The 27487-nt window shown below is 44.1% G+C and overlaps 1 protein-coding gene across 1 annotated transcript in view; it reads right to left on the bottom strand.

The window, feature by feature from the left end:
• The window catches only part of pot1 (protection of telomeres 1 homolog), a 78678-nt gene extending 64478 nt beyond the window's left edge, over positions 1 to 14200 (bottom strand). The window contains exons 1-5 of the mRNA XM_053319359.1: positions 14192 to 14200; positions 12566 to 12692; positions 10979 to 11109; positions 9433 to 9726; positions 5235 to 5390 (exon numbers count right to left, since the gene is read on the bottom strand). Of these exons, the coding sequence (XP_053175334.1) occupies positions 5235 to 5390; positions 9433 to 9726; positions 10979 to 11109; positions 12566 to 12692; positions 14192 to 14200 (717 nt within the window). The remainder of the gene's footprint in view (positions 1 to 5234; positions 5391 to 9432; positions 9727 to 10978; positions 11110 to 12565; positions 12693 to 14191) is intronic.
• Positions 14201 to 27487: the final 13287 nt, after the last annotated feature.

The following is a 27487-nucleotide window of genomic DNA, read 5'->3' as shown; positions in this document are numbered from 1 at the left end:
CTTCCCTCTGTCCTTCCTTCTCTCTTTCCTTCCTCCCTTCCTTCCTCCCTTCCTTCCTCCCTTCCTTCCTGTTAGAAGCTTCTGTCCTTCCCTCTGTCCTTCCTTCTCTCTTTCCTTCCTCCCTTCCTTCCTCCCTCCCTTCCTTCCTGTTAGAAGCTATTTGTGATTATTTTTATTACAGGCTCGATGTCCTTGTGGAGGGAAGCGGTTTGTTCCTGCTGCCACACAGAGAGCCGCCCCTCCCATGCTGATCAGCTGATCATCACCAGCATGGAAACACAGAGAGGACAGGAAGTAAAGGACAAAGACGACGGGGGGGGGGGAGGAGGGAGGGGAGGGAGGGCGAGCGGGGGTGGGGGGAAAATACACAGACAACAAGAAAAGGGACAAATTATCGGACATTTATGGGAAGAAAGGAAGCGTTTACACTGAAGGGGGGCGAGGGGGCGGGGGGGTTATGAAAGAGGTTTTGACTTTGGAAAGAAAAAATACAAAAGTAAATCAGCAACTTGATTTTATATATTTTTTTTTTACTACTGAAGGATAAAAGTTTCTCTTCTCTGTGTTTGTTATGAACGTTTAGATTTATTCAAGAGATTAAAGTTAAAAAAGCAAATAATCTTTTTAATCAGAAACTGCTTCATTTTTTACTTATTTAGTTATTTTTTTATCCTTTTGGTTTGTTACTGTTTCTATTTGAGTGTGTCCTTCTTTCCTTCCTTTCCTTTCCTCCCTGCCTTCTTTCTTCCCTTCCTCTCTCGTTCCTTATTTCCTCCTTCCTTCCTTCCTTTCCTTACTTCCATCTGTTCTTCCTCCCTCCCTCCTTCTCCCCCCTTCCTTCTTTCCTTCCTTCCTTCCTCCCTGCCTTCTTTCTTCCCTTCCTCTCTTGTTCCTTATTTCCTCCTTCCTTCCTTCCTTTCCTTACTTCGATCTGTTCTTCCTCCCTCCCTCCTTCTCCCCCCCCTTCCTCCCTTTCCTTCCTCCCTGCCTTCTTTCTTCCTCTTCCTCTCTCGTTCCTTATTTCCTCCTTCCTTCCTTCCTTTCCTTACTTCCATCTGTTCTTCCTCCCTCCCTCCTTCTCCCCCCCTTCCTTCTTTCCTTCCTCCGTCCTTCCTTCCTTCCTTTCCTTACTTCCATCTGTTCTTCCTCCCTCCCTCCTTCTCTCCTCCCTTCCTCTTTCTTTCCTCCGTCCTTCCTTCCTTTCCTTACTTCCATCTGTTCTTCCTCCCTCCCTCCTTCTCTCCTCCCTTCCTTCTTTCCTTCCTCCGTCCTTCCTTCCTTTCCTTACTTCCATCTGTTCTTCCTCCCTCCCTCCTTCTCTCCTCCCTTCCTTCTTTCCTTCCTCCATCCCCCTTTATTCTTCCTTGCTTCCTTCTTTCTTCCCTTCCTTCCTCCCTCCTTCTCTCTTTCTTTCCTCCCCCCTACCTTCCTTCTTTCCTCCGTCCTTCCTTCCTTTCCTTCCTCCCTCCTTCCTTCCTTCCTTTCCTTACTTCCATCTGTTCTTCCTCCCTCCCTCCTTCTCCCCCCCTTCCTTCTTTCCTTCCTCCGTCCTTCCTTCCTTCCTTTCCTTACTTCCATCTGTTCTTCCTCCCTCTCCTTCTCCCCCCCCTTCCTTCTTTCCTTCCTCCGTCCTTCCTTCCTTTCCTTACTTCCATTTGTTCTTCCTCCCTCCCTCCTTCTCTCCTCCCTTCCTTCTTTCCTTCCTCCATCCCCCTTTATTCATCCTTGCTTCTTCTTTCTTCCCTTCCTCCCTCCTCCTTCTCTCTTTCTTTCCTCCTCCCTACCTTCCTCTTTCCTCCGTCCTTCCTTCCTTTCCTTCCTCCCTCCTTCCCTTCCTTCCTTTCAATGAGTGTCCTATAAAGGGTTAAATTAAACTATACTGAGTTGATTTTAATGGTTGTCTGGATTTTTATATATATTCTATTTTTTTTTTTTTTTAACGACTTTTACTATGAATTATTTTTACTATTTTTATTTTCCATCTTATATGACATCATCATTTTATATTTTTCTTTCTTTTTTAAGATATTGATATCATAACTCTTTTACTCCCTAATATCACTACTGGCCCAAAACACCAGTATATGTCAGGCCCTAGTGTGTGTGTGTGTGTTACTGTGTGTGTGTGTGTGTGTGTGTGCATGAAAGAGTGTGTGTGTTACTGTCTGTGTGTGTGTACATGTGTGTGTGTGTGTGTGTGTATGTGTGTGTGTGTGTGTGTGTGTGTGTGTGTGTCTGTGTGTGTCGTGTGTTACTGTGTGTGTGAGGACAGTGTGTGTGTGTGTGAGAGTGTGTGTGTTACTGTCTGTGTGTGTGTTACTGTCTGTGTGTGCGTGTGTGCGTTACTGTGTGTGTGTGTGTGTGTGTGTGAGTGTGTGTGTGTGTGACTGTGTGTGTGACTGTGTGCATGTGTGCGTGCGTGTGTATTACTGTGTGTGTGTGTGTGTGTGTGTGTGTGTGTGTGTGTGTGTGTGTGTGTGTGTGTGTGAGACAGTCGTGTGGAAAGCTTCAAAGTGCTTTTTAAACTAAAGTAATGTATTCCTGGATCGACGTGTTCAACAGAGCTGTGTAATAAACCTGTCTGAGAAAAACAGGGCCGACAGCAACAGGGTGTGTGTGTGTGTGTGTGTGTGTGTGTGTGTGTGTGTGTGTGTGTGTGTGTATGTGTGTGTGTATGTGTGTGTGTGTGTGTGTGTGTGTGTGTGTGTGTGTATGTGTGTGTATGTGTGTGTGTGTGTGTGTGTGTGTGTGTGGTCTGTCTTGTAATTCAATGTGACTTTGTGACCGACACGATGCAATTTGTGTCTCAGAGACCTCAATAAAGATGGATGTGGTTCGCAGTTACACTCTCACTCTCTCTGACTCTGACACACACACACACACACACAGAAATAAGTCATCCTAAAGGGAGGTGGATGGATTTGTCTGGTGTTACATCCAATCTAAGAGAAGCTCTCCGAATCAGAGTCACAGTGGACGCAGTGATTCCTCTAAACATCATCACACACACACACACACACACACACACATACATACACACACACACACACAAACACACACACACACACACACACACACACACACACACACTACAAAGGAGTCTGACAGGTGAAGAAACTTGTTAAATTCTTGGTAAGGAAGTTCAATATAAACTCTAAACTATCAGTTCCCTCTGTGTGTGTGTGCGTGTGTGTGTGTGCGTGTGTGTGTGTGCGTGTGTGTGTGTGCGTGTGTGTGTGTGTGTGTGTGTGTGTTTCCTGTACGGACTCAGAGTCAGCACTTCAGACCGTATGAACAGCATATTTATCTCCTCACATATATTTCATTCTTACAAACTGAACTAACATCAGTTTGTCTCTTTTCTTCATTAAAGCCTCGATCAGTCCGTTACCATGGTTACAACATCTTTTACCTTTAAAGCGACGGTTCGGCATAATTTCAACCTAGTGTCATAAGCACCACGACGTCTACCTAATATAAAATAATGGAGTTAGAGCCATCAGATGAATGTCTTAGTACAGGCGCTAACCAGGCGTGGAGCTCCGGTCCAACCAGGAAGTAACTTAGAGCTGCATTCTATCAAAAGGCCACCAGGGGGCGACCGTCTCTATACAAGTCAATGGAGAATTCACCAACTTCTCACTTGATTTCTAACCTCAGTAAACGTTTTCAAAATGTGTTTATGGTCTCAATCGCTAGTTTAAAGCCTTCTTCAATGCAGTATGATGTTCATTTGGGACATTTTGGCCTCCCTGATTTTATATGTGACGATAAAGCAGGGTATGCATTAGGGCGTGGCTACGTCCTGATTGACAGCTTGATTGACCAATGTCCTCGAGATCCAGCCCTCGTAACCATAGCAACCTCCCCGCTCCGCCCATGGCTCCGCCTCATGCCCATATAAGTAGAATCCGTGTTTTTATTTTTCCCAGCATGCACCTGAAATGTTCAAGATGGCGCTGCCTAGATTAGAAACTATTGGCTTCTGAGCAGCAGTCCACAAACCAATGGGTGACGTCACAGATGTTACGTCTGTTTCTTCTCTACAGTCTGTGGCGCTAACTTAATTTAATTTAATTTATTTTTAAGGCGGAATTTGACATGATGTGAATCACTGAAATGATGTTTTTGTGTGGAAGAGGAACATATGTTTGGGGAAAACTGCACGGAAGGAAGCAAATCTGGGTGGCACAACAAGCCCCCACACACACTGAGCCCACCCAGGATTCACAAAATTAAAACGGAAAAAACTTGACGACTTGCATCATTCATTAAACAGGAAGGTGGGAAAGAGATGATGCCGGAAGGAAGGAAGGAAGGAAGGAAGGAAGGAAGGAAGGAAGGAAGAGAGGAAGGAGAGAAAGGAGCAAGGAAGGAAGGACAGAAGGGAGGAAGAAAGGAAGGAAGGAAGGGATGGAGGGAGGAAGGAAGGAAGGAAGGGAGGAAGGAAGGAAGAGAGGAAGGAGGAAGGAAGGAAGGACAGAAGGGAGGAAGGACAGAAGGGAGGAAGGAGAGAAAAGAGGAAGGAAGGAAGGACAGAAGGGAGGAAGGACAGAAGGGAGGAAGGAAGGAAAGGAGGAAGGGAGGAAGGAAGGAAGGAAGGAAGAGAGGAAGGAGAGAAAGGAGGAAGGAAGGAAGAAAGGAAGGAAGGAAGGGATGGAGGGAGGAAGGAAGTAAGGAAGGAAGGAAGGAAGGAAGGAAAAAAAGAAGAAAGAAAGGAAGGAGGGAAAGAAGGGAGGAAGGAAGGAAGGATGGAGGGAAAGAAGGGAAAAAATAGAACGGATTTTATAGAACCCTAATAGAGTCATCGAGCCAGTGAGAGCTAGAAGAGGTTTTAAGTTGACTTCCAGTGAAGGAGGAAGTGAAAGCTCAGATATCTAAAGTTCTGGTCTTCTGAGATATTTATGATCGTTTGGTTGTCGACAGTATTTTTGACATGGTACCAAAATAGTTCTGCCAGAAGCGAAAAAGTAGAGAACGAGAGAAGAACATGTGGCAGAGTGAAGAGTGAAGCAGGACGTTCGTCTCACCTCGAGTCATTTCTGATGTAAAATGTGTTAATAAGCTCAGAGTGTCTCATTAATCTCAGCTGCTGCATTATGGGTAATTATTCAGTGTGACAGCGTTTTATAGATGCATGCCGTATGTTTTCTGTTGGTTCCTCTCAAGGAGCGATCCATTAATACGTTAGTTATAATTAGCTCTTTATTTTGGTGAGTGTGACGTCTGCTTACCTTCAGCTGTTTGGCGAACTCCACGTGGTTGTCGTAGACGAAGACGTTGGCGATGAGGCTCTCTCGCTCTGCGGAGAAGGACGACGGGCCCTCGGTGACGTTCGGACTGACCGTCACCTTCAGCACAGGGTGAGCACACCTGGTCCCGTCCCACACCTTCAAAATAAAACACAGGGTGAGCACACCTGGCCCCGTCCCACACCTTCAAAATAAAACACAGAGTAAGCACTGCTGGTCCCATCCCACACCTTCAAAATAAAACACAGGGTGAGCACAGCTGGCCCCGTCCCACACCTTCAAAATAAAACACAGGGTGAGCACATCTGGTCCTGCCCCATAACTTCAAAATAAAACACAGGGTGGTCCCATCCCACACCTTCAAAATAAAACACAGGGTAAGCACACCTGGTCCCATCCCACACCTTCAAAATAAAACACAGGGTGAACACGCCTGGTCCCGTCCCACACCTTCAAAATAAAACACAGGGTGAGCACAACTGGTCCCGTCCCACACCTTCAAAATAAAACACAGGGTGAGCACAACTGGTCCCGTCCCACACCTTCAAAATAAAACACAGGGTGAGCACAACTGGTCCCGTCCCACACCTTCAAAATAAAACACAGGGTGAGCACACCTGGTCCCATCCCACACCTTCAAAATAAAACACAGGGTGAGCACGCCTGGTCCCGTCCCACACCTTCAAAATAAAACACAGGGTAAGCACAGCTGGCCCCGTCCCACACCTTCAAAATAAAACACAGAGTAAGCACAGCTGGTCCCGTCCCACACCTTCAAAATAAAACACAGAGTAAGCACAGCTGGTCCCATCCCACACCTTCAAAATAAAACACAGGGTTAGCACAACTGGTCCCGTCCCACACCTTCAAAATAAAACACATGGTGAGGACGCCTGGTCCCGTCCCACACCTTCAAAATAAAATACAGGGTGAGCAAATCTGGTCCCATCCCACACCTTCAAAATAAACCAGAAGAAGTAGAAGAAGAAAACAACAGCGGTACATGTTTCTAACAAGACAACAAGTCACATTAACATGAAGAAGAAGAAGAAGAAGAAGAAGAAGAAGAAGAAGAAGAAGAAGAAGAAGAAGGTGGAGGAGGAGGAGGAGGAGGAGGAGAAGGAGAAGGAGAAGAAGGCAGTGGTACATCTTTCTAACAAGACAACTAGTCACATTAACATGAAGAAGAAGAAGGAGGAGGAGGAGGAGGAGGAGGAGGAGGAGGAGGAGGAGGAAGAGGAGGAGAAGGAGAAGGAGAAGAAGGCAGTGGTACATCTTTCTAACAAGACAACTAGTCACATTAACATGAAGAAGAAGAAGGAGGAGGAGGAGGAGGAGGAGGAGAAGGAGAAGGAGAAGAAGGCGGAGGTACGTGTTTCTAACAAGACAACAAGTCACATTAACATGAAGAAGAAGAAGAAGAAGAAAAGCAGTCTGGGTGATGAAGACGAAGAGCCGGTAACAATCAGATAAAAGCTGACAGTTAAAAAGCCTCCAGGGAAACCTCGAGGTGATGAAATGAGAACAGCTGCACTTCATGTTGATGCATCAGAGTGAGAGGAACGATGGATGATTAGTATCACACGCTATGATCCTCCTTGTTCCTGCATGCTGGGAGGTTCAGCTCACTTCCTGTTATGCTGCTATTGTGATAAAGCTTATAGTTAGGGCTCCTAGTTTATGCTGCTATAGGCTTAGACTGCCGGGGGACTCCCATGATGCACTGGGCTCCTCTCTCCTCCTCTTCCTCTCTCCTCTCCTTCCTCTCTCCTCTCCTTCCTCTCTCCTCTCCTTCCTCTCTCTCCTCTTCCTCTCTCTCCTCCTCTTCCTCTCTCTCCTCTCCTTCCTCCCTCTCCTCTTCCTCTCTCTCCTCTCCTTCCTCTCTGTCCTCTTTCCTCTCTCTGTCCTCTTTCCTCTCTCTCCTCCTCTTCCTCACCTTCCTCTCTCTCTCCTTTCCTTCCCCTCTCCTCTCCTTCCTCTCTCTCCTCCTCTTCCTCTCCTCTCCTTCCTCTCTCTCCTCTCCTTCCCCTCTCCTCTCCTCTCCTCTCCTTCCTCTCGTTCCTCTTCCTCTCTCTCCTCTCCTTCCTCTCCTTCCTCGTCTTCCAGAGTAAAGCTTATAGTTGGGGCCAGCTCCTAGTTTATGCTGCTATAGGCTTAGACCGCCGGGGGACTCCCATGATGCACTGAGCTCCTCTCTCCTCCTCCCTCTCTCTCCTCTCCTTCCTCTCTCTCTGTCCTCTTTCCTCTCTCTGTCCTCTTTCCCCTCTCTCCTCCTCTTCCTCACCTTCCTCTCTCTCTCCTCTCCTTCCCCTCTCCTCTCCTCTCCTTCCTCTCTCCTCCTCTTCCTCTCTCTCCTCTCCTTCCTCTCTACTCCTCAATCTCCTCTCCTCTCCTTCCTCTCTCTCTGTCCTCTTTCCTCTCTCTCTGTCCTCTTTCCTCTCTCTGTCCTCTTTCCTCTCTCTCCTCCTCTTCCTCACCTTCCTCTCTCTCTCCTCTCCTTCCCCTCTCCTCTCCTCTCCTTCCTCTCCTCTCCTCTCCTTCCTCTCTCCTCCTCTTCCTCTCTACTCCTCAATCTCCTCTCCTCTCCTCTCCTTCCTCTCTCTCCTCTCCTTCCTCTTTCTTCCTCGTCTTCCAGAGTAAAGCTCATAGTTGGGGCCGGTTCCAGCTCCTAGTTTATGCTGCTATAGGCTTAGACCGCCGAGGGACTCCCATGATGCACTGGGCTCCTCTCTCCTCCTCCCTCTCTCTCCTCTCCTTCCTCTCTCTCTGTCCTCCTCCCTCTCTCTCCTCTCCTTCCTCTCTCTCTGTCCTCTTTCCTCTCTCTGTCCTCTTTCCCCTCTCTCCTCCTCTTCCTCACCTTCCTCTCTCTCTCCTCTCCTTCCCCTCTCCTCTCCTCTCCTTCCTCTCTCCTCCTCTTCCTCTCTCTCCTCTCCTTCCTCTCTACTCCTCAATCTCCTCTCCTCTCCTTCCTCTCTCTTTCCTCTTCCTCTCTCCTCTCCTTCCTCTTTCTCTGTCCTCTTTCCTCTCTCTGTCCTCTTTCCTCTCTCTGTCCTCTTTCCTCTCTCTCCTCCTCTTCCTCACCTTCCTCTCTCTCTCCTCTCCTTTCCCTCTCCTCTCCTCTCCTCTCTTTCCTCTCTCTTCTCTTCCTCTCTCTCCTCTCCTTCCTCTCTCTCCTCTCCTTCCTCTCTCTTCCTCGTCTTCCAGAGTAAAGCTTATAGTTGAGGCCGGTTCCAGCTCCTAGTTTATGCTGCTATAGGCTTAGACTGCCGGGGGACTCCCATGATGCACTGGGCTCCTCTCTCCTCCTCTTCCTCTCTCTTCTCCTCTCCTCTCCTCTCCTTCCTCTCTCTTCTCTTCCTCTCTCTCCTCTCCTTCCTCTCTCTCCTTCCTCTCTCTTGTTCCTCTCTCTCTCCTCTCCTTCCTCTTTCTTCCTCGTCTTCCAGAGTAAAGCTTATAGTTGGGGCCGGTTCCAGCTCCTAGTTTATGCTGCTATAGGCTTAGACTGCCGGGGGACTCCCATGATGCACTGGGCTCCTCTCTCCTCCTCCCTCTCTCTCTCTCTATCCATCCATCTATATCCATTAACATTCATGTTCTATTAATGCATCAATAAGCTAAACTTCTTCTCCGGAGTTGTCTGTGCTTTCTGGTCTCACAGGTAATCTGGGCCTGGAGACGTCCGGATGACAGATTCCAGTCCTGGACCTTCAATGTGCTTCTCTCTCCTCTCCTACCTCTCTCTCTCCTCTCCTACCTCTCTCTCTCTCTCCTCTCTCTCCTACCTCTCTCTCTCTCTCCTCTCCTTCCTCTCCCTCTCCTCTCCTACCTCTCTCTCTCTCTCTCCTCTCCTTCCTCTCTCTCTCTCTCTCTCTCTCTCTCTCTCTCCTCTCCTTCCTCTCTCTCTCTCTCTCCTCTCCTTCCTCTCTCTCCTCTCCTTCCTCTCTCTCTCTCTCCTCTCCTACCTCTCCTACCTCTCTCTCTCTCTCTCCTCTCCTTCCTCTCTCTCTCTCCTTCCTCTCGTTCCTCTCTCTCCTCTCCTTCCTCTCTCTCCTCTCCTTCCTCTCTCTCTCTCTCCTCTCTCATGCACCGGGCAGGCTAGCTTGTTAGCCACGGTTAGCATCGGTTAGCGACCTATGAGTCCAGTGTGTTGTTGTTTACGTCATCAGTGAGTGTGTCTTACCCTCAGCAGGGTGCAGCTGGACGAGATGAAGGCTTTGGCGAGCAGCTGGCAGGTCAGGTCGAAGTAGGCGTTGGGTTGGATGTCAGACAGAGGCGTGGTTGGGACGGGGGGCAGCAGCGCCTGGCCGGCCGCCCACGCTCGCAGCTCCTCCACCAAGCGACGGTCCTCCTGGTCGAAGCTGAAGGAGCGGCTGGAGGTCCGCGGCTCCACGGCTCCGCCCTGCACGCCGTCGAACATCACCGCAGAGAAGCCGAAGGTGTTGACCAGCGTCATGGAGTCGTTATAAAGCTGAGCCTGAGGAGAGGAGACGAGTTTAAGGCAAGGCAGTTTTATTTATATAGCGCATTTCATACACAATGGCAACTCAATGTGCTTTACATCAAACAGAAACATTAAGACATACATACCCCCCCCCACCCCCCCCCATAATAAAAACAAAGTACAGAAAAATAGAAAGACATAAATAAAATGATCGCAGCATAAAATAATAAATTGGCTTTAAAATCATTAAAAGGACATAGAGACAGAGAGAGAGAGACATCTATCTGTCCTTCCTTCCTTTTTTCCTCCATCCCTCCCTTCCTTCCTTCCTTCCTTCCCTCCATCTGTCCAATCATTAAAAGGACAGAGAGTGTAAATGAAAGATTAAAATGTAAAGTGCTTTAAAAGAGCTCAATCATAAGCTCAGGAGAAGAGAAATGTTTTTAACCTGGATTTAAACATGATTTCAGTTCTGCTGGTAGTTTGTTCCAGTTGTGTAAAAGCTGCTTCATCATGTTTAGTTTGAACTCTGGGCTCAACTATCTGACCTGAGTCAGTAGATCTCAGAGCTCTGGGCTCAACTATCTGACCTGAGTCAGTAGATCTCAGAGCTCTGGGCTCAACTATCTGACCTGAGTCAGTAGATCTCAGAGCTCTGGGCTCAACTATCTGACCTGAGTCAGTAGATCTCAGAGCTCTGGGCTCAACTCTCTGACCTGAGTCAGTAGATCTCAGAGCTCTGGGCTCAACTATCTGACCTGAGTCAGTAGATCTCAGAGCTCTGGGCTCAACTATCTGACCTGAGTCAGTAGATCTCAGAGCTCTGGGCTCAACTATCTGACCTGAGTCAGTAGATCTCAGAGCTCTGGGCTCAACTATCTGACCTGAGTCAGTAGATCTCAGAGCTCTACTAGATTTATATTCTACTAACATGTCATTCATGTATTCTGGACCTAAACCATTCAGTGATTTAGTGTCTGGATTGGCTCACAGAGACGCGGTTCCTTCCTCCCTCCTACCTTCCTCCCTCCTACCTTCCTTCCATCCTTCCTTCCTCCTACCTTCCTTCCATCCCTTCCTTATTCTGGACCTCAACCCTTCAGTGATTTAGCGTCTGGATTGGCTCACAGAGACGCGGTTCCTTCCTCCCTCCTACCTTCTTCCCATCCTTCCTTTCCTTTCCTTTCCTTCCTCCCTCCCCTTCTTCCTCCCTCCTATCTTCCTTCCTCCCTTTAGCGGCTGGATTGGCTCACAGAGTCGCGGTTACTAAAGCTCCGGGCCGAACCTTCACTCTGTGCATGCGGATGATGTCTCCGATCTGGAAGATTTTGGGATGGTTGTCCAGGTTCTCGCAGAAGATGGTGCAGCCGATCTTCTGGTTGGACTGATCGGTGATTTTCAGGCTGGAGCAGAAATCTGAGGAGAGAAAACTGATCAGATCTCTGAGAGGGAAACAGGCTGAGAGGAGTTCAGCTGCTCTCCAGAAACATATAAAAACTAAATATAATATAATAAAAAATGGGGAGGGAGGGAGGTTCCTTCCTTCTTTCCTCTGTCCTTCCTTCCTCCCTGCTTCTTTCTTTCCTTCTTTCCTTTGTCCTTCCTTCCTCCCTGCTTCTTTCTTTCCTTCTTTCCTTTCCTCCATCCTTCCTTTCCTTCCTCCATCCTCCTTTTATCCTTCCTCCTGTCCTTCCTTCCTCCCCCTCTCTTTCTTTCCTCTCTCCTTCCTTCCTCCCTTTCTTCTTTCCTCCTTCCTTCTTTCCTTTCCTCCCATCCTTCCTCCCTCCTTTCCTCCCTTCCTTCCTTCCTCCATCCCCCTTTTATCCTTCCTTCTGTCCTTTCTTCCTCCCTCTCTTTCTTTCTTTCCTCTCTCCTTCCTTCTTTTCCTCCCTCCTCCCTTCCTTCATCTCCCTTTCTTCCTTCTTTCCTCCATCCTTCCTTTCCTTCCTCCTTCCCCTCCATCCTCCCTCTCTCCTTCTCTCTTTCTTTGTCTCTGAGTCTTATTTTAAAAGTAAAGCAGGTAAATCAAACCTGTTCCTTCCTTCCTCCCTTTCTTCTTTCCTCCCTCCCTCCTTCCTTCCTTCTTTCCTCCCTGCCTCTTTCCTTTCCTCGCTCCCTCCCTCCTTCCTTCTTTCCTTTCCTCCCTCCTTTTCTCCCTTCCTTCCTTCCTCCATCCCCCTTTTATCCTTCCTTCTGTACTTTCTTCCTCCCTCTTTCTTTCCTCTCTCCTTCCTTCTTTTCCTCTCTCCTCCCTTCCTTCATCTCCCTTTCTTCCTTCTTTCCTCCATCCTTCCTTTCCTTCCTCCATCCCCTCCTTCCTCCCTCTCTCCTTCTCTCTTTCTTTGTCCTTCCTTCCTTTCTCCCCTCCTTCCTCCCTCTCTCCTTCTCTCTTTCTTTGTCACTGAGTCTTATTTTAAAAGTAAAGCAGGTAAATCAAACCTGTTCCTTCCTTCCTCCCTCTCTTTCTTTCCTCTCTCCTTCCTTCCTCCCTTTCCTTCCTTCTTTCCTCCCTGCCTCTTTCCTTCCTTCTTTCCTTCCTCCCTCCTTTCATCCCTCCCTTCCTCCATCTCCCTTTCTTCCTTCTTTCCTCCATCCTTCCTTTCCTTCCTCCATCCCCCTTTCTTCCTTCCTTCTGTCCTTCCTTCCTCCCTCTCTCTTTTTTTCCTCCCTTCCTTCCTTCCTTCCTTTCTCCATCTCCCTTTCTTCCTTCTTTCGCAGCGAGACTCTGAGTCTTATTTTAAAAGTAAAGCAGATAAATCAAACCTGTTCCTTCCTTCCTCCCTCTCTTTCTTTCCTCCCTGCCTCCTTTCCTTCCTCCATCCCCCTTCCTTCCTCCCTCTCTTATTTTAAAAGTAAAGCAGGTAAATCAAACCTGTGCCGCGGCTCTTGAACGGCTGCTTGAAGAAGATCACGACTCCGAACACGTTGACCACAGCTCCAACCTTCAGCTCGTCCAGACGGGTGTACGAATATTTCTGAGCTTTGTTCGTCCTGGAAACCTGAAGACAAACAAAAACAGAGAGAGAGAGTTATCACAAAGCAGCAATAACGTCCTGTCTGTTTTTATTCATCCAGTGTGTGACTTTGATGCTTATATTTTTTATATTTTTGATAGTTTTGACATCTTCCAGCACTCAGATATTATTAACAGATGATTATTGAGAATACATGCTGTTGGTATTATACTGATATTTATCCTGTTGCCACCTAATGAAATGTGTGTGATAATTGCTCACTGTGTGTATTTAACATATATATTTCCATTTGTTAGCATAAACCTGAAGAAATGTTATATTTTTTAAAGAGTATCTTCTTTAGTGACGATGTGGAGAGGAGAGACTGCTGTGCTTCAACTCGATTAGTTTTAGACTTAAAAATCAATTGACTCGTTTTGTTGTTTGGTTTTATTGTTTCTGCTGTGATCCGTGCTGATGTGGGACTTGAATACATGTTGTAGAGCATATTTAATATGAAAATCTACAGTTAGCTGAGTTAGCTGTCAAGTTAACCGCCGAGCTAGCCGCAAAGTTAGCCGCCGAGTTAGCAACCGAGGGGAGCGTACCTATGTTCCCTGATCGCGGCTAACTCTGCTGCTAAATCGGCTGCTAACTCAGCTGCTAAATTGGCGGCTAACTCAGCTAACTGGCTAACTGTAGACAGGATCATCCCTATGTTCCCCGGTCACATACAAAGTGGGGAACATAGGACCCAGGGAACATAGGGAATCCCCAACCGAGTTAGCCGCCGAGCTAGCAGCTGAGTTCGCAGCAGACCACGCAGAAAAGACACACTTTTCTGTGGTATGTCAAACTCGGAACACATATTTATTCTTACTTACTACACAGACTTTAAAGTATAATTTGTGTAATAATGTGTTCTCTCCATTAACACACCTGTTTACAAGAAGACTCAGGTGTACAAGATCTTTTTTTATTGATACACACAATGAGAACAATTGATTCTCCCGTTACTAATAATGAAGGAAGATCAATCACAGTAACCAATAACCCTAAAAAAACCTTTAAAAAACCCAAAAAACCATCATCACCTAAAACCAGGCGGGGAGTTCCTGTCCACTGACAAGAAGCCAATGGAGAAGTAACTTAGAGCTGCATTCTATCAAAAGGCCACCAGGGGGCGACCGTCTCTATACAAGTCAATGGAGAAGTAACTTAGAGCTGCATTCTATCAAAAGGCCACCAGGGGGCGACCGTCTCTATACAAGTCAATGGAGAATTCACCAACTTCTCACTTGATTTCTAACCTCAGTAAACGTTTTCAAAATGTGTTTATGGTCTCAATCGCTAGTTTAAAGCCTTCTTCAATGCAGTATGATGTTCATTTGGGACATTTTGGCCTCCCTGATTTTATATGTGACGATAAAGCAGGGTATGCATTAGGGGGCGGGGCTACGTCCTGATTGACAGGTTGATTGACCAATGTCCTCGAGATCCAGCCCTCGTAACCAATTGCAGCCTCCCGTTGGTCCCGCCCATACATCCGTCATGACTCCCATATAAGTAGAATCCCAGCATTTTTCCCAGCATGCACCTGAAATTTTCAAGATGGCGCTGCCTAGATTAGAAACTATTGGCTTCCGAGCAGCAGTCCACAAACCAATGGGTACGTCACGGATGTTACGTCATATTTCTTTTATACAGTCTATGCCTAAAACAGCAGACTGAGAAGAAGAAGGAGGAAGTGAACTAAGGACAAAACTTTGAAACTATAAAGACCTAATTGTGTTTTCTATTATTGACAGATTCAGTCGAGTCGTCTTTGGCATTTAACTACATAAAATGTCATTTCTGATAAATGCATTAAGAAAAGCTGATTTCACCGTTACCTCACATTATATTAAATGTTCAGAGGAGATTAAGATCTGAAGACTCAGCACAGAGAGAAAAAGCTGCTCCAACATTTGTTCTGCAGAAAAGATCAAATTCCTGCCTTCTTTCCTCCCTTCCTTCTTTCCTGCCTGACTTGCTTCCTTCTGTCCTCCCTCCCTCCCTCCTTCTCTCTTTCTTTCCTCCCCCTACCTTCCTCCCTTCCTTCTTTCAGTCATTTCCTTCCTACCTTCCTTCTTTCCTTTTCTCCCTTCCTTCCTCCCTCCTTTCCTCCCTTCCTTCTGTCCTTCCTCCCTCACTCCCTCCTTCTCTCTTTCTTCCCTTCCTCCCTCCCTCCTTCTCTCTTTCTTTCCTCCCCCTACCTTCCTTCCTTCCTTCTTTCCTCCGTCCGTCCTTCCTTACTTTCCTTCCTCCCTCCTTCCTTCCCTTCCTTCCTTCCTTTCATCCTTCCTTCCTTCCTTCCTTCCTTCCTATGAGTGTCCTATAAAGGGTTAAGATCTGAAGACTCAGCACAGAGAGAAAAAGCTGCTCCAACATTTGTTCTGCAGAAAAGATCAAATTCAAAGAGTCTTTAAATGGAGTCTTTGAACTGTGATCACAGACTGCTGATGAATCTTTAATCTCACTCATTGTGTCAGTCGTGTTAATTTATTTATTCTGTTTTAATAATGTTTAATATTTGTCACAGCTCCACCTCGCTGTGTCTCTGCTTCCTGTGTTTGTATTTCTGTTAAATCACATTATATCTCTCAGAGTGGCAGCACCAGTTCATCCAGAGGGTTTCTCTACAAGCCGACACTCACGTGAGAGGTACTAGTACTTTACTGCAGTACAGTTTAAGGTGCTACTACTTTACTGTAGTACAGTTTGAGGTACTAGTACTTTACTGTAGTACTGTTAGAGGTACTTGTACTTTACTATAGTACAGTTAGAGGTACTTCTACTTTACTGTAGTACAGTTAGAGGTACTAGTACTTTACTGTAGTACAGTTTGAGGTACTAGTACTTTACTGCAGTACAGTTTGAGGTACTTGTACTTTACTGTAGTACAGTTTGAGGTACTAGTACTTTACTGTAGTACTGTTAGAGGTACTTGTACTTTACTATAGTACAGTTAGAGGTACTAGTACTTTACTGCAGTACAGTTTAAGGTGCTACTACTTTACTGTAGTACAGTTTGAGGTACTAGTACTTTACTGTAGTACTGTTAGAGGTACTTGTACTTTACTATAGTACAGTTAGAGGTACTTCTACTTTACTGTAGTAAAGTTAGAGGTACTAGTACTTTACTGTAGTACAGTTTGAGGTACTAGTACTTTACTGCAGTACAGTTTGAGGTACTTGTACTTTACTGTAGTACAGTTTGAGGTACTAGTACTTTACTGTAGTACTGTTAGAGGTACTTGTACTTTACTATAGTACAGTTAGAGGTACTTCTACTTTACTGTAGTACAGTTAGAGGTACTTCTACTTTACTGTAGTACAGTTAGAGGTACTAGTACTTTACTGTAGTACAGTTTGAGGTACTAGTACTTTACTGCAGTACAGTTTGAGGTACTAGTACTTTGAATGAGAAGAAAACACTTTGATCACTGTTGATAAAAATCATCTTTATTGATTATTGAAGCTTCAGATTGTTGACACATCCAATCAGTAAAGTGTGATCAATGATTTCATGTTCAGATTGACTTCATCCACACAGTCAGTTAGTTTAACCCAGAATGTCAGCTATGTACAAGAACATCATTAATGATTATTATCATGATCATTACAGTTTGATTGAACATTTCTTTATGAATTTACAAAGTGATGAGAACAAAATATCTGTGATGAAGGAAGTTCTGCTGTTTTCTCTGTTTCAGAAACAACAGACACAAATACATCAATACAAACATGAAACTAACATTTAGAACAAAGAGAAGTTCACATTTTCATCTGAAGAAATGTCAGTGAAGGTTAAAAACATGGTGATTAGCAGTGAGAGCCTCCATGGATAAAAACACACAGGAAAAAGTCACATTTAAAGAAACTGATAATATAAACGACACATGCATAAAGTTAATAAAGTGTTGAATATCACTATTAGCATGTCAGGAGCTCAGAAACATGGAGACAAAAACATGAAGAATTACAACATCTGACACATGAAGTCTGAAATGACTTGTGTCTATTTCACTTTACACAACTCAGCTGTGGATAAAACACCAACATAAAGTCCAGCATAGAGCGGCTGAGTGAATGTGGTCTTGACTCTGTGGAGGAGAGTCATGGTTTTAGAGACGCTGTAGAAGGACAGAATACCTGCTTTGTGATCCAGGTACACTCCGACTCTGGAGGAATCATGACCTGAGACGGGAGTTTCAATGTTTGTGTCACAATATAAAGACCAAGATTTGTCATTACATCCAAATCGAGATTCATCTCCTAATCTGCTGATATTCTTGTATGACACTGCTACACGAACTCCTCTGAGAAACACTGCTCTCCACTCCACCTCCCAGTAACAACGTCCAGTCAGACTCTCTCAACTCAGGACCTGAAACTGAACAGTGAATCTGTCTGGATGACTAGAATAAGACTGTGGTTGATGAGTCCATTCTACTTTTCTGTTCCCCTCAGATAATAATAGATGTGTGTTTGCTGTGTTTGGATCCAGAGTGATTTCACATGAATATTTTAAGAACTCAGCTCTGGTCTTGGGTTCTGGTTCTGGTTCTGGTTCTGACAGTAAAACGTCCACTTCAGTCTCTGCCAGTGAGATGTTTGTCCAATTGTCCCTCAGGATGTCCTGTAGTTTATCTCTGAGCTCTGACACAGCTGCTGTCACATCCTCAAAGTATCTGAGAGGACGGATATTGATGCTGGATGAGTCTGTAGGTTCACTGAGTTGTGACACTGAGGGGTAGTTGTGTAGAAACTGGTTGTGATCCTCTGTGTGTGAGAGCTGCTTCAGTTCAGCATCTTTCCTCTTCAGCTCAGTGATCTCCTGCTGCAGCTTCTCCTGAAGCTCTTTGACTCCACTCACTTTCCTGCTGGGATCTGATCTGCTGCTTCACATCAGAGCTTCTTTTCTGGAGGAGACGGATCAGCTGAGTGAAGATCTTCTCACTGTCCTCCACTGCTTTATCAGCAGAGCGACTGACGGCCTCCACCTCCTGTTGAAGCAGCTTCACATCTTTCTCTCTGTCCTGGATTCTCTGCTGGATGTTTAGTCGACTCACCTCAAGCTCTCTCTGCCTCTCAGTCCTTTCTGCTACAGCTGGGACTGTGTCGTGGCCTTTATGATCCTCCATAGTGCACAGATAACAGATACACTTCTTATCTGTACGGCAGAATATCTTCATCACCTCATCATGACGAGAGCAGATGTTCTCCTGGAGCTTCTCCGAGGGCTCCACCAGCTTGTGTTTCTTAAATTGACCAACAGTGTAATGAGGCTGGAGGTGATTCTCACAGTAAGAGACCAGACACTGCAGACAGGACTTGAAGGCTTTCAGCTTCCTCACAGTGCAGATATCACAGGCCACATCTTCAGGTCCAGCATAGCAGTGATCAGCAGGAGTACTTTTACTGTAATACTGCATACTACATCACTCATAATACTGCAGTACTTTTACTGTAATACTGCATACTACATCACTCATAATACTGCAGTACTTTTACTGCAATACTGCATACTACATCACTCATAATACTGCAGTACTTTTACTGTAATACTGCATACTACATCAATATAATACTGCAGTACTTTTACTGTAGGAGGATTTTTCATGCAGGACTTTTAGTTGTAGTATTTTTACTATGCTGTATTAGTACTTTTACTGCAGTAAAGTATCAGAGTACTTCTTCCAGTACTGCTGCTGACAGTTTCTACATGAGGATCATGTGTCTGTTAGCAGTTTCTTAATAAAAGAAACTTTGGTTTTACCTTCTTGTATTTCCTCTGTGACCCTCTAGAGGATAAACAGTATAAACAATTAGTGAATGAATGCTTGTATTTCAAACATAGCAAACGACATGATTAAAACAAAAAAATGTATTGCAGTTAAGTTAAATGATGAGCAGCTTTTAACTGAGACTTTCCTGTAGATGAGGAAACAGTTTGAATCCACAGTTCGGCTCCTCTTCCTGATAACCGTCCCTGTTCTTTAAACACAACAAGCTCCACCCTGAGATCAGATTTCATTGTTCTCTCCCTTCAGATCTACAGTTTGAAGGTGGGTGTAAACAACATGTGACTCAGCACAGAGCTGTCAATCACGGAAGTTTAGTTTCAGGAAGTAAACTCAGACAGTCGTTGCCTCTGACAGCTGAAATGGCACAGAGAGATCCGCTTGACCGAGACTCAATCAGCTGTTCGATCTGTCTGGATCTACTGAAGGATCCGGTGGGTCTTCCCTGTAAACACAGCTACTGTATGAGCTGTATTAAATCACACTGGGATGGAGAGGATCAGATAAGAATGTACAGCTGCCCTCAGTGCAGAGAGGCCTTCACACCGAGGCCTGTCCTGAAGAAAAACACCACATTGGCAGATTTAGTGGAGCAGCTGAAGAAGACTGGACTCCAAGCTGCTCCTGCTGATCACTGCTATGCTGGACCTGAAGATGTGGCCTGTGATGTCTGCACTGGGAGGAAGAGGAAAGCCTCCAAGTCCTGTCTGCAGTGTCTGGTCTCTTACTGTGAGAATCACCTCCAGCCTCATTACACTGTTGGTCAATTTAAGAAACACAAGCTGGTGGAGCCCTCGGAGAAGCTCCAGGAGAACATCTGCTCTCGTCATGATGAGGTGATGAAGATATTCTGCCGTACAGATAAGAAGTCTATCTGTTATCTGTGCACTATGGAGGATCATAAAGGCCACAACACAGTCCCAGCTGTAGCAGAAAGGACTGAGAGGCAGAGAGAGCTTGAGGTGAGTCGACTAAACATCCAGCAGAGAATCCAGGACAGAGAGAAAGATGTGAAGCTGCTTCAACAGGAGGTGGAGGCCGTCAGTCGCTCTGCTGATAAAGCAGTGGAGGACAGTGAGAAGATCTTCACTCAGCTGATCCATCTCCTCCAGAAAAGAAGCTCTGATGTGAAGCAGCAGATCAGATCCCAGAAGGAAACTGAAGTGAGTGGAGTCAAAGAGCTTCAGGAGAAGCTGCAGCAGGAGATCACTGAGCTGAAGAGGAAAGACACTGAACTGAAGCAGCTCTCACACACAGAGGATCACAACCAGTTTCTACACAACTACCCCTCAGTGTCACAACTCAGTGAACCTACAGACTCATCCAGCATCAATATCCGTCCTCTCAGATACTTTGAGGATGTGACAGCAGCTGTGTCAAAGCTCAGAGATAAACTACAGGACATCCTGAGGCACAAATGGACAAACATCTCACTGAGAGAGACTGAAGTGGACGTTTTACTGTCAGAACCAGAACCAGAACCCAAGACCAGAGCTGAGTTCTTAAAATATTCACCTGAAATCACTCTGGATCCAAACACAGCAAACACACATCTGTTATTATCTGATGGGAACAGAAAAGTAAAATGGAAGTTTCCACCACGGTCTTATTCTAGTCACACAGACAGATTCACTGATAGGTGTCAGGTCCTGAGTAGAGAGAGTCTGACTGGACGTTGTTACTGGGAGGTGGAGTGGAGAGAAGGGGGAGTTCATGTAGCAGTCACATACAAGAATATCAGCAGAGCAGGACATGAATCTCTATTTGGATTCAATGACAAGTCTTGGTCTTTATATTGTGACATTAACAGTTATACATTTTGCTTCAACAACATTAAAACTCCCGTCTCAGGTCCTGTTTTCTCCAGAGTCGGAGTGTACCTGGATCAAAGAGCAGGTATTCTGTCCTTCTACAGCGTCTCTGAAGCCATGACTCTCCTCCACAGAGTCCAGACCACAATGACTCTCCTCCACAGAGTCCAGACCACATTCACTCAGTCTCTCTATGCTGGACTTTATGTTGGTTTTATCCACAGCTGAGTTGTGTAAAGTGAAATAGACAGAAGTCATTTCAGACTTCATGTGTCAGATGTTGTAATTCTTCATGTTTTTGTCTCCATGTTTCTGAGCTGCTCAGAGATCAGCTGACATGCTAATAGTGATATTCAACACTTTATTTTACTTTATGTATGTGTCGTTCATATATTCAGTTTCTTTAAATGTGACTTTTTCCTGTGTGTTTTTATCCATGGAGGCTCTCACTGCTCATCACCATGTTTTTAACCTTCACTGACATTTCTTCAGATGTAAATGTGAACTTCTCTTTGTTCTAAATGTCAGTTTCATGTTTGTATTGATGTATTTGTGTCTGTTGTTTCTGAAACAGAGAAAACAGCAGAACTTCCTTCATCACAGATAATGTGTTCTCATCACTTTGTAAATTCATAAAGAAATGTTCAATCAAACTGTAATGATCATGATAATAATCATTAATGATGTTCTTGTACATAGCTGACATTCTGGGTTACACTAACTGACTGTGTGGATGAAGTCAATCTGAACATGAAATCAATGATCACACTTTACTGATTGGATGTGTCAACAATCTGAAGCTTCAATGATCAATAAAGATGATTTTTATCAACAGTGATCGAAGTGTTTTCTTCTCATTCAAAGCTTGTGTACTTTTACTGTAATACTACATACTACATCACTCATAATACTGCAGTACTTTTACTGTAATACTGCATACTACATCACTATAATACTGCAGTACTTTTACTGTAATACTGCATACTACATCACTATAATACTGCAGTATTTTTACTGTAATACTGCATACTACATCACTCATAATACTGCACTACTTTTACTGTAATACTGCATACTACATCACTCATAATACTGCAGTACTTGTACTGTAATACTGCATACTACATCACTCATAATACTGCAGGACTTTTTCTTGTAATGGAGTATTTGTACATAGCAGTAAAGTTAAATGTTGAGCAGCTTTTAACTGAGACTTTACTGTAAATGAGGAACCAGTTTGAATCCACAGTGAGGCTCCTCGTCCTGATAACATTTAAACACAACAAGCTCCACTCTGAGATTAGAGTTCATTGTTCTCTCCCTTCAGAGCTACAGATTGATGGTGGGTTTAACCAACATGTGACTCAGCACAGACTTGTCAGGCTGGCACGGAAGTTTAGTTTCAGGAAGTGAAACTCAGACAGTCGTTGCCTCTGAGAGCTGAAATGGCACAGAACAATCAGCTGGATCAAGAAACACTCAGTTGTTCGATCTGTCTGGATCTACTGAAGGATCCGGTGGGTCTTCCCTGTGGACACAGCTACTGTATGAGGTGTATTAAAGGATTCTGGGATGGAGAGGATCAGAGGAAGATCTACAGCTGCCCTCAGTGCAGAGAGGCCTTCACACCGAGGCCTGTCCTGAAGAAAAACACCATGTTAGCAGCTTTAGACAGAGAGAAAGATGTAAAGCTGCTTCAACAAGAGTTGGAGGCCGTCAGTCGCTCTGCTGATAAAGCAGTGGAGGACAGTGAGAAGATCTTCACTCAGCTGATCCGTCTCCTCCAGAAAAGAAGCTCTGATGTGAAGCAGCAGATCAGATCCCAGCAGGAAAGTGAAGTGAGTGGAGTCAAAGAGCTTCAGGAGAAGCTGCAGCAGGAGATCACTGAGCTGAAGAGGAAAGACGCTGAACTGAAGCAGCTCTCACACACAGAGGATCACAACCAGTTTCTACACAACTACCCCTCAGTGTCACAACTCAGTGAACCTACAGACTCATCCAGCATCAATATCTGTCCTCTCAGATACTTTGAGGATGTGACAGCAGCTGTGTCAGAGCTCAGAGATAAACTACAGGACATCCTGAGGGACAAATGGACAAACATTTCACTGACAGTGACTGAAGTGGACGTTTTACTGTCAGAACCAGAACCAGAGCCCAAGACCAGAGCTGAGCTCCTAAAATATTAACGTGAAATCACTCTGGATCCAAACACAGCACACAAAAAACTGTTATTATATGAGAGGAACAGAAAAGTAGAATGGGCGGGACAACATCAGTCTTATTCTAGTCACACAGACAGATTCACTGGTTATTATGTTCAGGTCCTGAGTAGAGAGAGTCTGACTGGACGTTGTTACTGGGAGGTGGAGAGGAGAGGAGGAGTTTCTGTAGCAGTCTCATACAAGAACATCAGCAGAGCAGGATATGAATCTGTATTTGGACGTAATGACAAATCTTGGTCTTTAGATTGTGACATTAACAGTTATACATTTTGGTTCAACAACATTAAAACTCCTGTCTCAGATCCTCGTTCCTCCAGAGTCGGAGTGTACCTGGATCACAGAGCAGGTATTCAGTCCTTCTACAGCGTCTCTGAAACCATGACTCTCCTCCACAGAGTCCAGACCACATTCACTCAGCCTCTCTATGCTGGACTTTGGGTTTGTCTTGGATCCACAGCTGAGTTGTGTAAAGTGAAATAGACAGAAGTCATTTTAGACTTCATGTGTCAGATGTTGTAATTCTTCATGTTTTTGTCTCCGTGTTTCTGAGCTGCTCAGAGATCAGCTGACACGCTAATAGTGATATTCAACACTTTATTTTACTTTATGTATGTGTCGTTTATATGATCAGTTTCTTTAAATGTGACTTTTTCCTGTGTGTTTTTATCCATGGAGGCTCTCACTGCTCATCACCATGTTTTTAACCTTCACTGACATTTCTTCAGATGAAAATGTGAACTTCTCTTTGTTCTAAATGTTAGTTTCATGTTTGTATTGATGTATTTGTGTCTGTTGTTTCTAAAACAGAGAAAACAGCAGAACTTCCTTCATCACAGATTCTCATCACTTTGTAAATTCATAAAGAAATGTTCAATCAAACTGTAATGATCATGATAATAATCATTAATGATGTTCTTGTACATAGCTGACATTCTGGGTTACACTAACTGACTGTGTGGATGAAGTCAATCTGAACATGAAATCATTGATCACACTTTACTGATTGGATGTGTCAACAATCTGAAGCTTCAATAATCAATAAAGATGATTTTTATCAACAGTGATCAAAGTGTTTTCTTCTCATTCAAAGCTTCTGGAGAAAATGTGAAACTACAATGAGAGTTTATTAGAGACAGTTTTCCTCCTGAAATACTACAAAGTTCACTTAATAATACTGCAGTACTTTTACTGTAATACTGCATACTACATCACTCATAATACTGCAGTACTTTTACTGTAATACTGCATACTACATCACTATAATACTGCAGTACTTTTACTGTAATACTGCATACTACATCACTCATAATACTGCAGTACATTTACTGTAATACTGCATACTACATCACTATAATACTGCAGTACATTTACTGTAATACTGCATACTACATCACTATAATACTGCAGTACTTTTACTGTAATACTGCATACTACATCACTATAATACTGCAGTACTTTTACTGTAATATTGCATACTACATCACTATAATACTGCAGTACTTTTACTGTAATACTGCATACTACATCACTATAATACTGCAGTACTTTTACTGTAATACTGCATACTACATCACTCATAATACTGCAGTACATTTACTGTAATACTGCATACTACATCACTATAATACTGCAGTACATTTACTGTAATACTGCATACTACATCACTATAATACTGCAGTACTTTTACTGTAATACTGCATACTACATCACTATAATACTGCAGTACTTTTACTGTAATATTGCATACTACATCACTATAATACTGCAGTACTTTTACTGTAATACTGCATACTACATCACTCATAATACTGCAGTACTTTTACTGTAATACTGCATACTACATCACTATAATACTGCAGTACTTTTACTGTAATACTGCATACTACATCACTCATAATACTGCAGTACTTTTACTGTAATACTGCATACTACATCACTATAATACTGCAGTACTTTTACTGTAATACTGCATACTACATCACTATAATACTGCAGTACTTTTACTGTAATACTGCATACTACATCACTATAATACTGCAGTACTTTTACTGTAATACTGCATACTACATCACTCATAATACTGAAGTACATTTACTGTAGGGGGATTTTTCATGCAGGACTTTTAGTTGTAGTATTTTTACTGTGCTGTATTAGTACTTTTACTGCAGTAAAGTATCAGAGTATTTCTTCCAGTACTGCTGCTGACAGTAGCAGTTTCTTCATAAAATGAACTTTGGTTTACCTTCTTGTATTTCCTCTGTGACCCTCTAGAGGATAAGCAGAATGAACAATTAGTGAATGAATGAATGCTTGTATTTCAAACATAGCAAACGACATGATTAAAACAAAAAAATGTATTGCAGTAAAGTTAAATGATGAGCAGCTTTTAACTGAGACTTTACTGTAGATGAGGAAACACAGTTTGAATCAACAGTTCGGCTCCTCTTTCTGATAACTGTCCCTGTTCTTTAAACACAACAAGCTCCACTCTGCGATCACATTTCCTTGTTCTCTCCCCTTAGATCTACAGTTTAAAGGTGGGTGTAACCAACATGTGACTCAGCACAGAGCTGTCAATAACGGAAGTTTAGTTTCAGGAAGTGAAACTTAAACGGTCGTTGCCTCTGAGAGCTGAAATGGCGGAGAACGATCAGCTGGACCGAGACTCAATCAGCTGTTCGATCTGTCTGGATCTACTGAAGGATCCGGTGGGTCTTCCCTGTGGACACAGCTACTGTATGAACTGTATTAAATCACACTGGGATGGAGAGGATCAGATTAGGATGTACAGCTGCCCTCAGTGCAGAGAGGCCTTCACACCGAGGCCTGTCCTGAAGAAAAACACCATGTTAGCAGATTTAGTTGAGCAGCTGAAGAAGACTGGACTCCAAGCTGCTCCTGCTGATCACTGCTATGCTGGACCTGAAGATGTGGCCTGTGATGTCTGCACTGGGAGGAAGCTGAAAGCCTTCAAGTCCTGTCTGCAGTGTCTGGTCTCTTACTGTGAGAATCACCTCCAGCCTCATTACACTGTTGGTCAATTTAAGAAACACAAGCTGGTGGAGCCCTCGGAGAAGCTCCAGGAGAACATCTGCTCTCGTCATGATAAGGTGATGGAGATATTCTGCCGTACAGATAAGAAGTGTATCTGTTATCTGTGCACTATGGAGGATCATAAAGGCCACGACACAGTCCCAGCTGCAGCAGAAAGGACTGAGAGGCAGAGAGAGCTCGGGGTGATTCGACTAAACATCCAGCAGAGAATCCAGGACAGAGAGAAAGATGTGAAGCTGCTTCAACAGGAGGTGGAGGCCGTCAGTCGCTCTGCTGATAAAGCAGTGGAGGACAGTGAGAAGATCTTCACTCAGCTGATCTGTCTCCTCCAGAAAAGAAGCTCTGATGTGAAGCAGCAGATCAGATCCCAGCAGGAAACTGAAGTGAGTGGAGTCAAAGAGCTTCAGGAGAAGCTGCAGCAGGAGATCACTGAGCTGAAGAGGAAAGACGCTGAACTGAAGCAGCTCTCACACACAGAGGATCACAACCAGTTTCTACACAACTACCCCTCAGTGTCACAACTCAGTGAACCTACAGACTCATCCAGCATCAATATCCGTCCTCTCAGATACTTTGAGGATGTGACAGCAGCTGTGTCAGAGCTCAGAGATAAACTACAGGACATCCTGAGGGACAAATGGACAAACATCTCACTGGCAGTGACTGAAGTGGACGTTTTACTGTCAGAACCAGAACCCAAGACCAGAGCTGAGTTCTTAAAATATTCACGTGAAATCACTCTGGATCCAAACACAGTAAACACACAGCTGTTATTATCTGAGGGGAACAGACAAGTAGAATGGGCGGGACAACATCAGTCTTATTCTAGTCACACAGACAGATTCACTGATGAGTATCAGGTCCTGAGTAGAGAGAGTCTGACTGGACGTTGTTACTGGGAGGTGGAGAGGAGAGTAGGGTTATGCGGAGGAGTTTCTGTAGCAGTCGCATACAAGAATATCATCAGAGCAGGAAGTGAATCTCTATTTGGACATAATGACAAATCTTGGTCTTTATATTGTGACACTAACAGTTATACATTTTGGTTCAACAACATTAAAACTCCCGTCTCAGGTCCTCGTTCCTCCAGAGTCGGAGTGTACCTGGATCACAGAGCAGGTATTCTGTCCTTCTACAGAGTCTCTAAAACCATGACTCTCCTCCACAGAGTCCACACCACATTCACTCAGCCTCTCTATGCTGGACTTTATGTTGGTACTGAATCCACAGCTGAGTTGTGTAAAGTGAAATAGACAGAAGTGATTTCAGACTTCATGTGTCAGATGTTGTAATTCTTCATGTTTTTGTCTCCATGTTTCTGAGCTGCTCAGAGATCAGCTGACACGCTAATAGTGATATTCAACACTTTATTTTACTTTATGTATGTGTCGTTTATATTATCAGTTTCTTTAAATGTGACTTTTTCCTGTGTGTTTTTATCCATGGAGGCTCTCACTGCTCATCACCATGTTTTTAACCTTCACTGACATTTCTTCAGATGAAAATGTGAACTTCTCTTTGTTCTAAATGTTAGTTTCATGTTTGTATTGATGTATTTGTGTCTGTTGTTTCTAAAACAGAGAAAACAGCAGAACTTCCTTCATCACAGATATTTTGTTCTCATCACTTTGTAAATTCATAAAGAAATGTTCAATCAAACTGTAATGATCATGATAATAATCATTAATGATGTTCTTGTACATAGCTGACATTCTGGGTTAAACTAACTGACTGTGTGGATGAAGTCAATCTGAACATGAAATCATTGATCACACTTTACTGGTTGGATGTGTCAACAATCTGAAGCTTCAATAATCAATAAAGATGATTTTTATCAACAGTGATCAAAGTGTTTTCTTCTCATTCAAAGCTTCTGGAGAAAATGTGAAACTACAATGAGAGTT

The sequence above is a fragment of the Scomber japonicus genome, chromosome 5, assembly GCF_027409825.1.
Source record: "Scomber japonicus isolate fScoJap1 chromosome 5, fScoJap1.pri, whole genome shotgun sequence".
In the NCBI taxonomy this organism is placed as follows: Eukaryota; Metazoa; Chordata; class Actinopteri; order Scombriformes; family Scombridae; genus Scomber; species Scomber japonicus.
The sequence above is the reverse complement of the archived record's forward strand: the minus strand, read 5'-3'. Positions and strand labels throughout refer to the sequence as shown.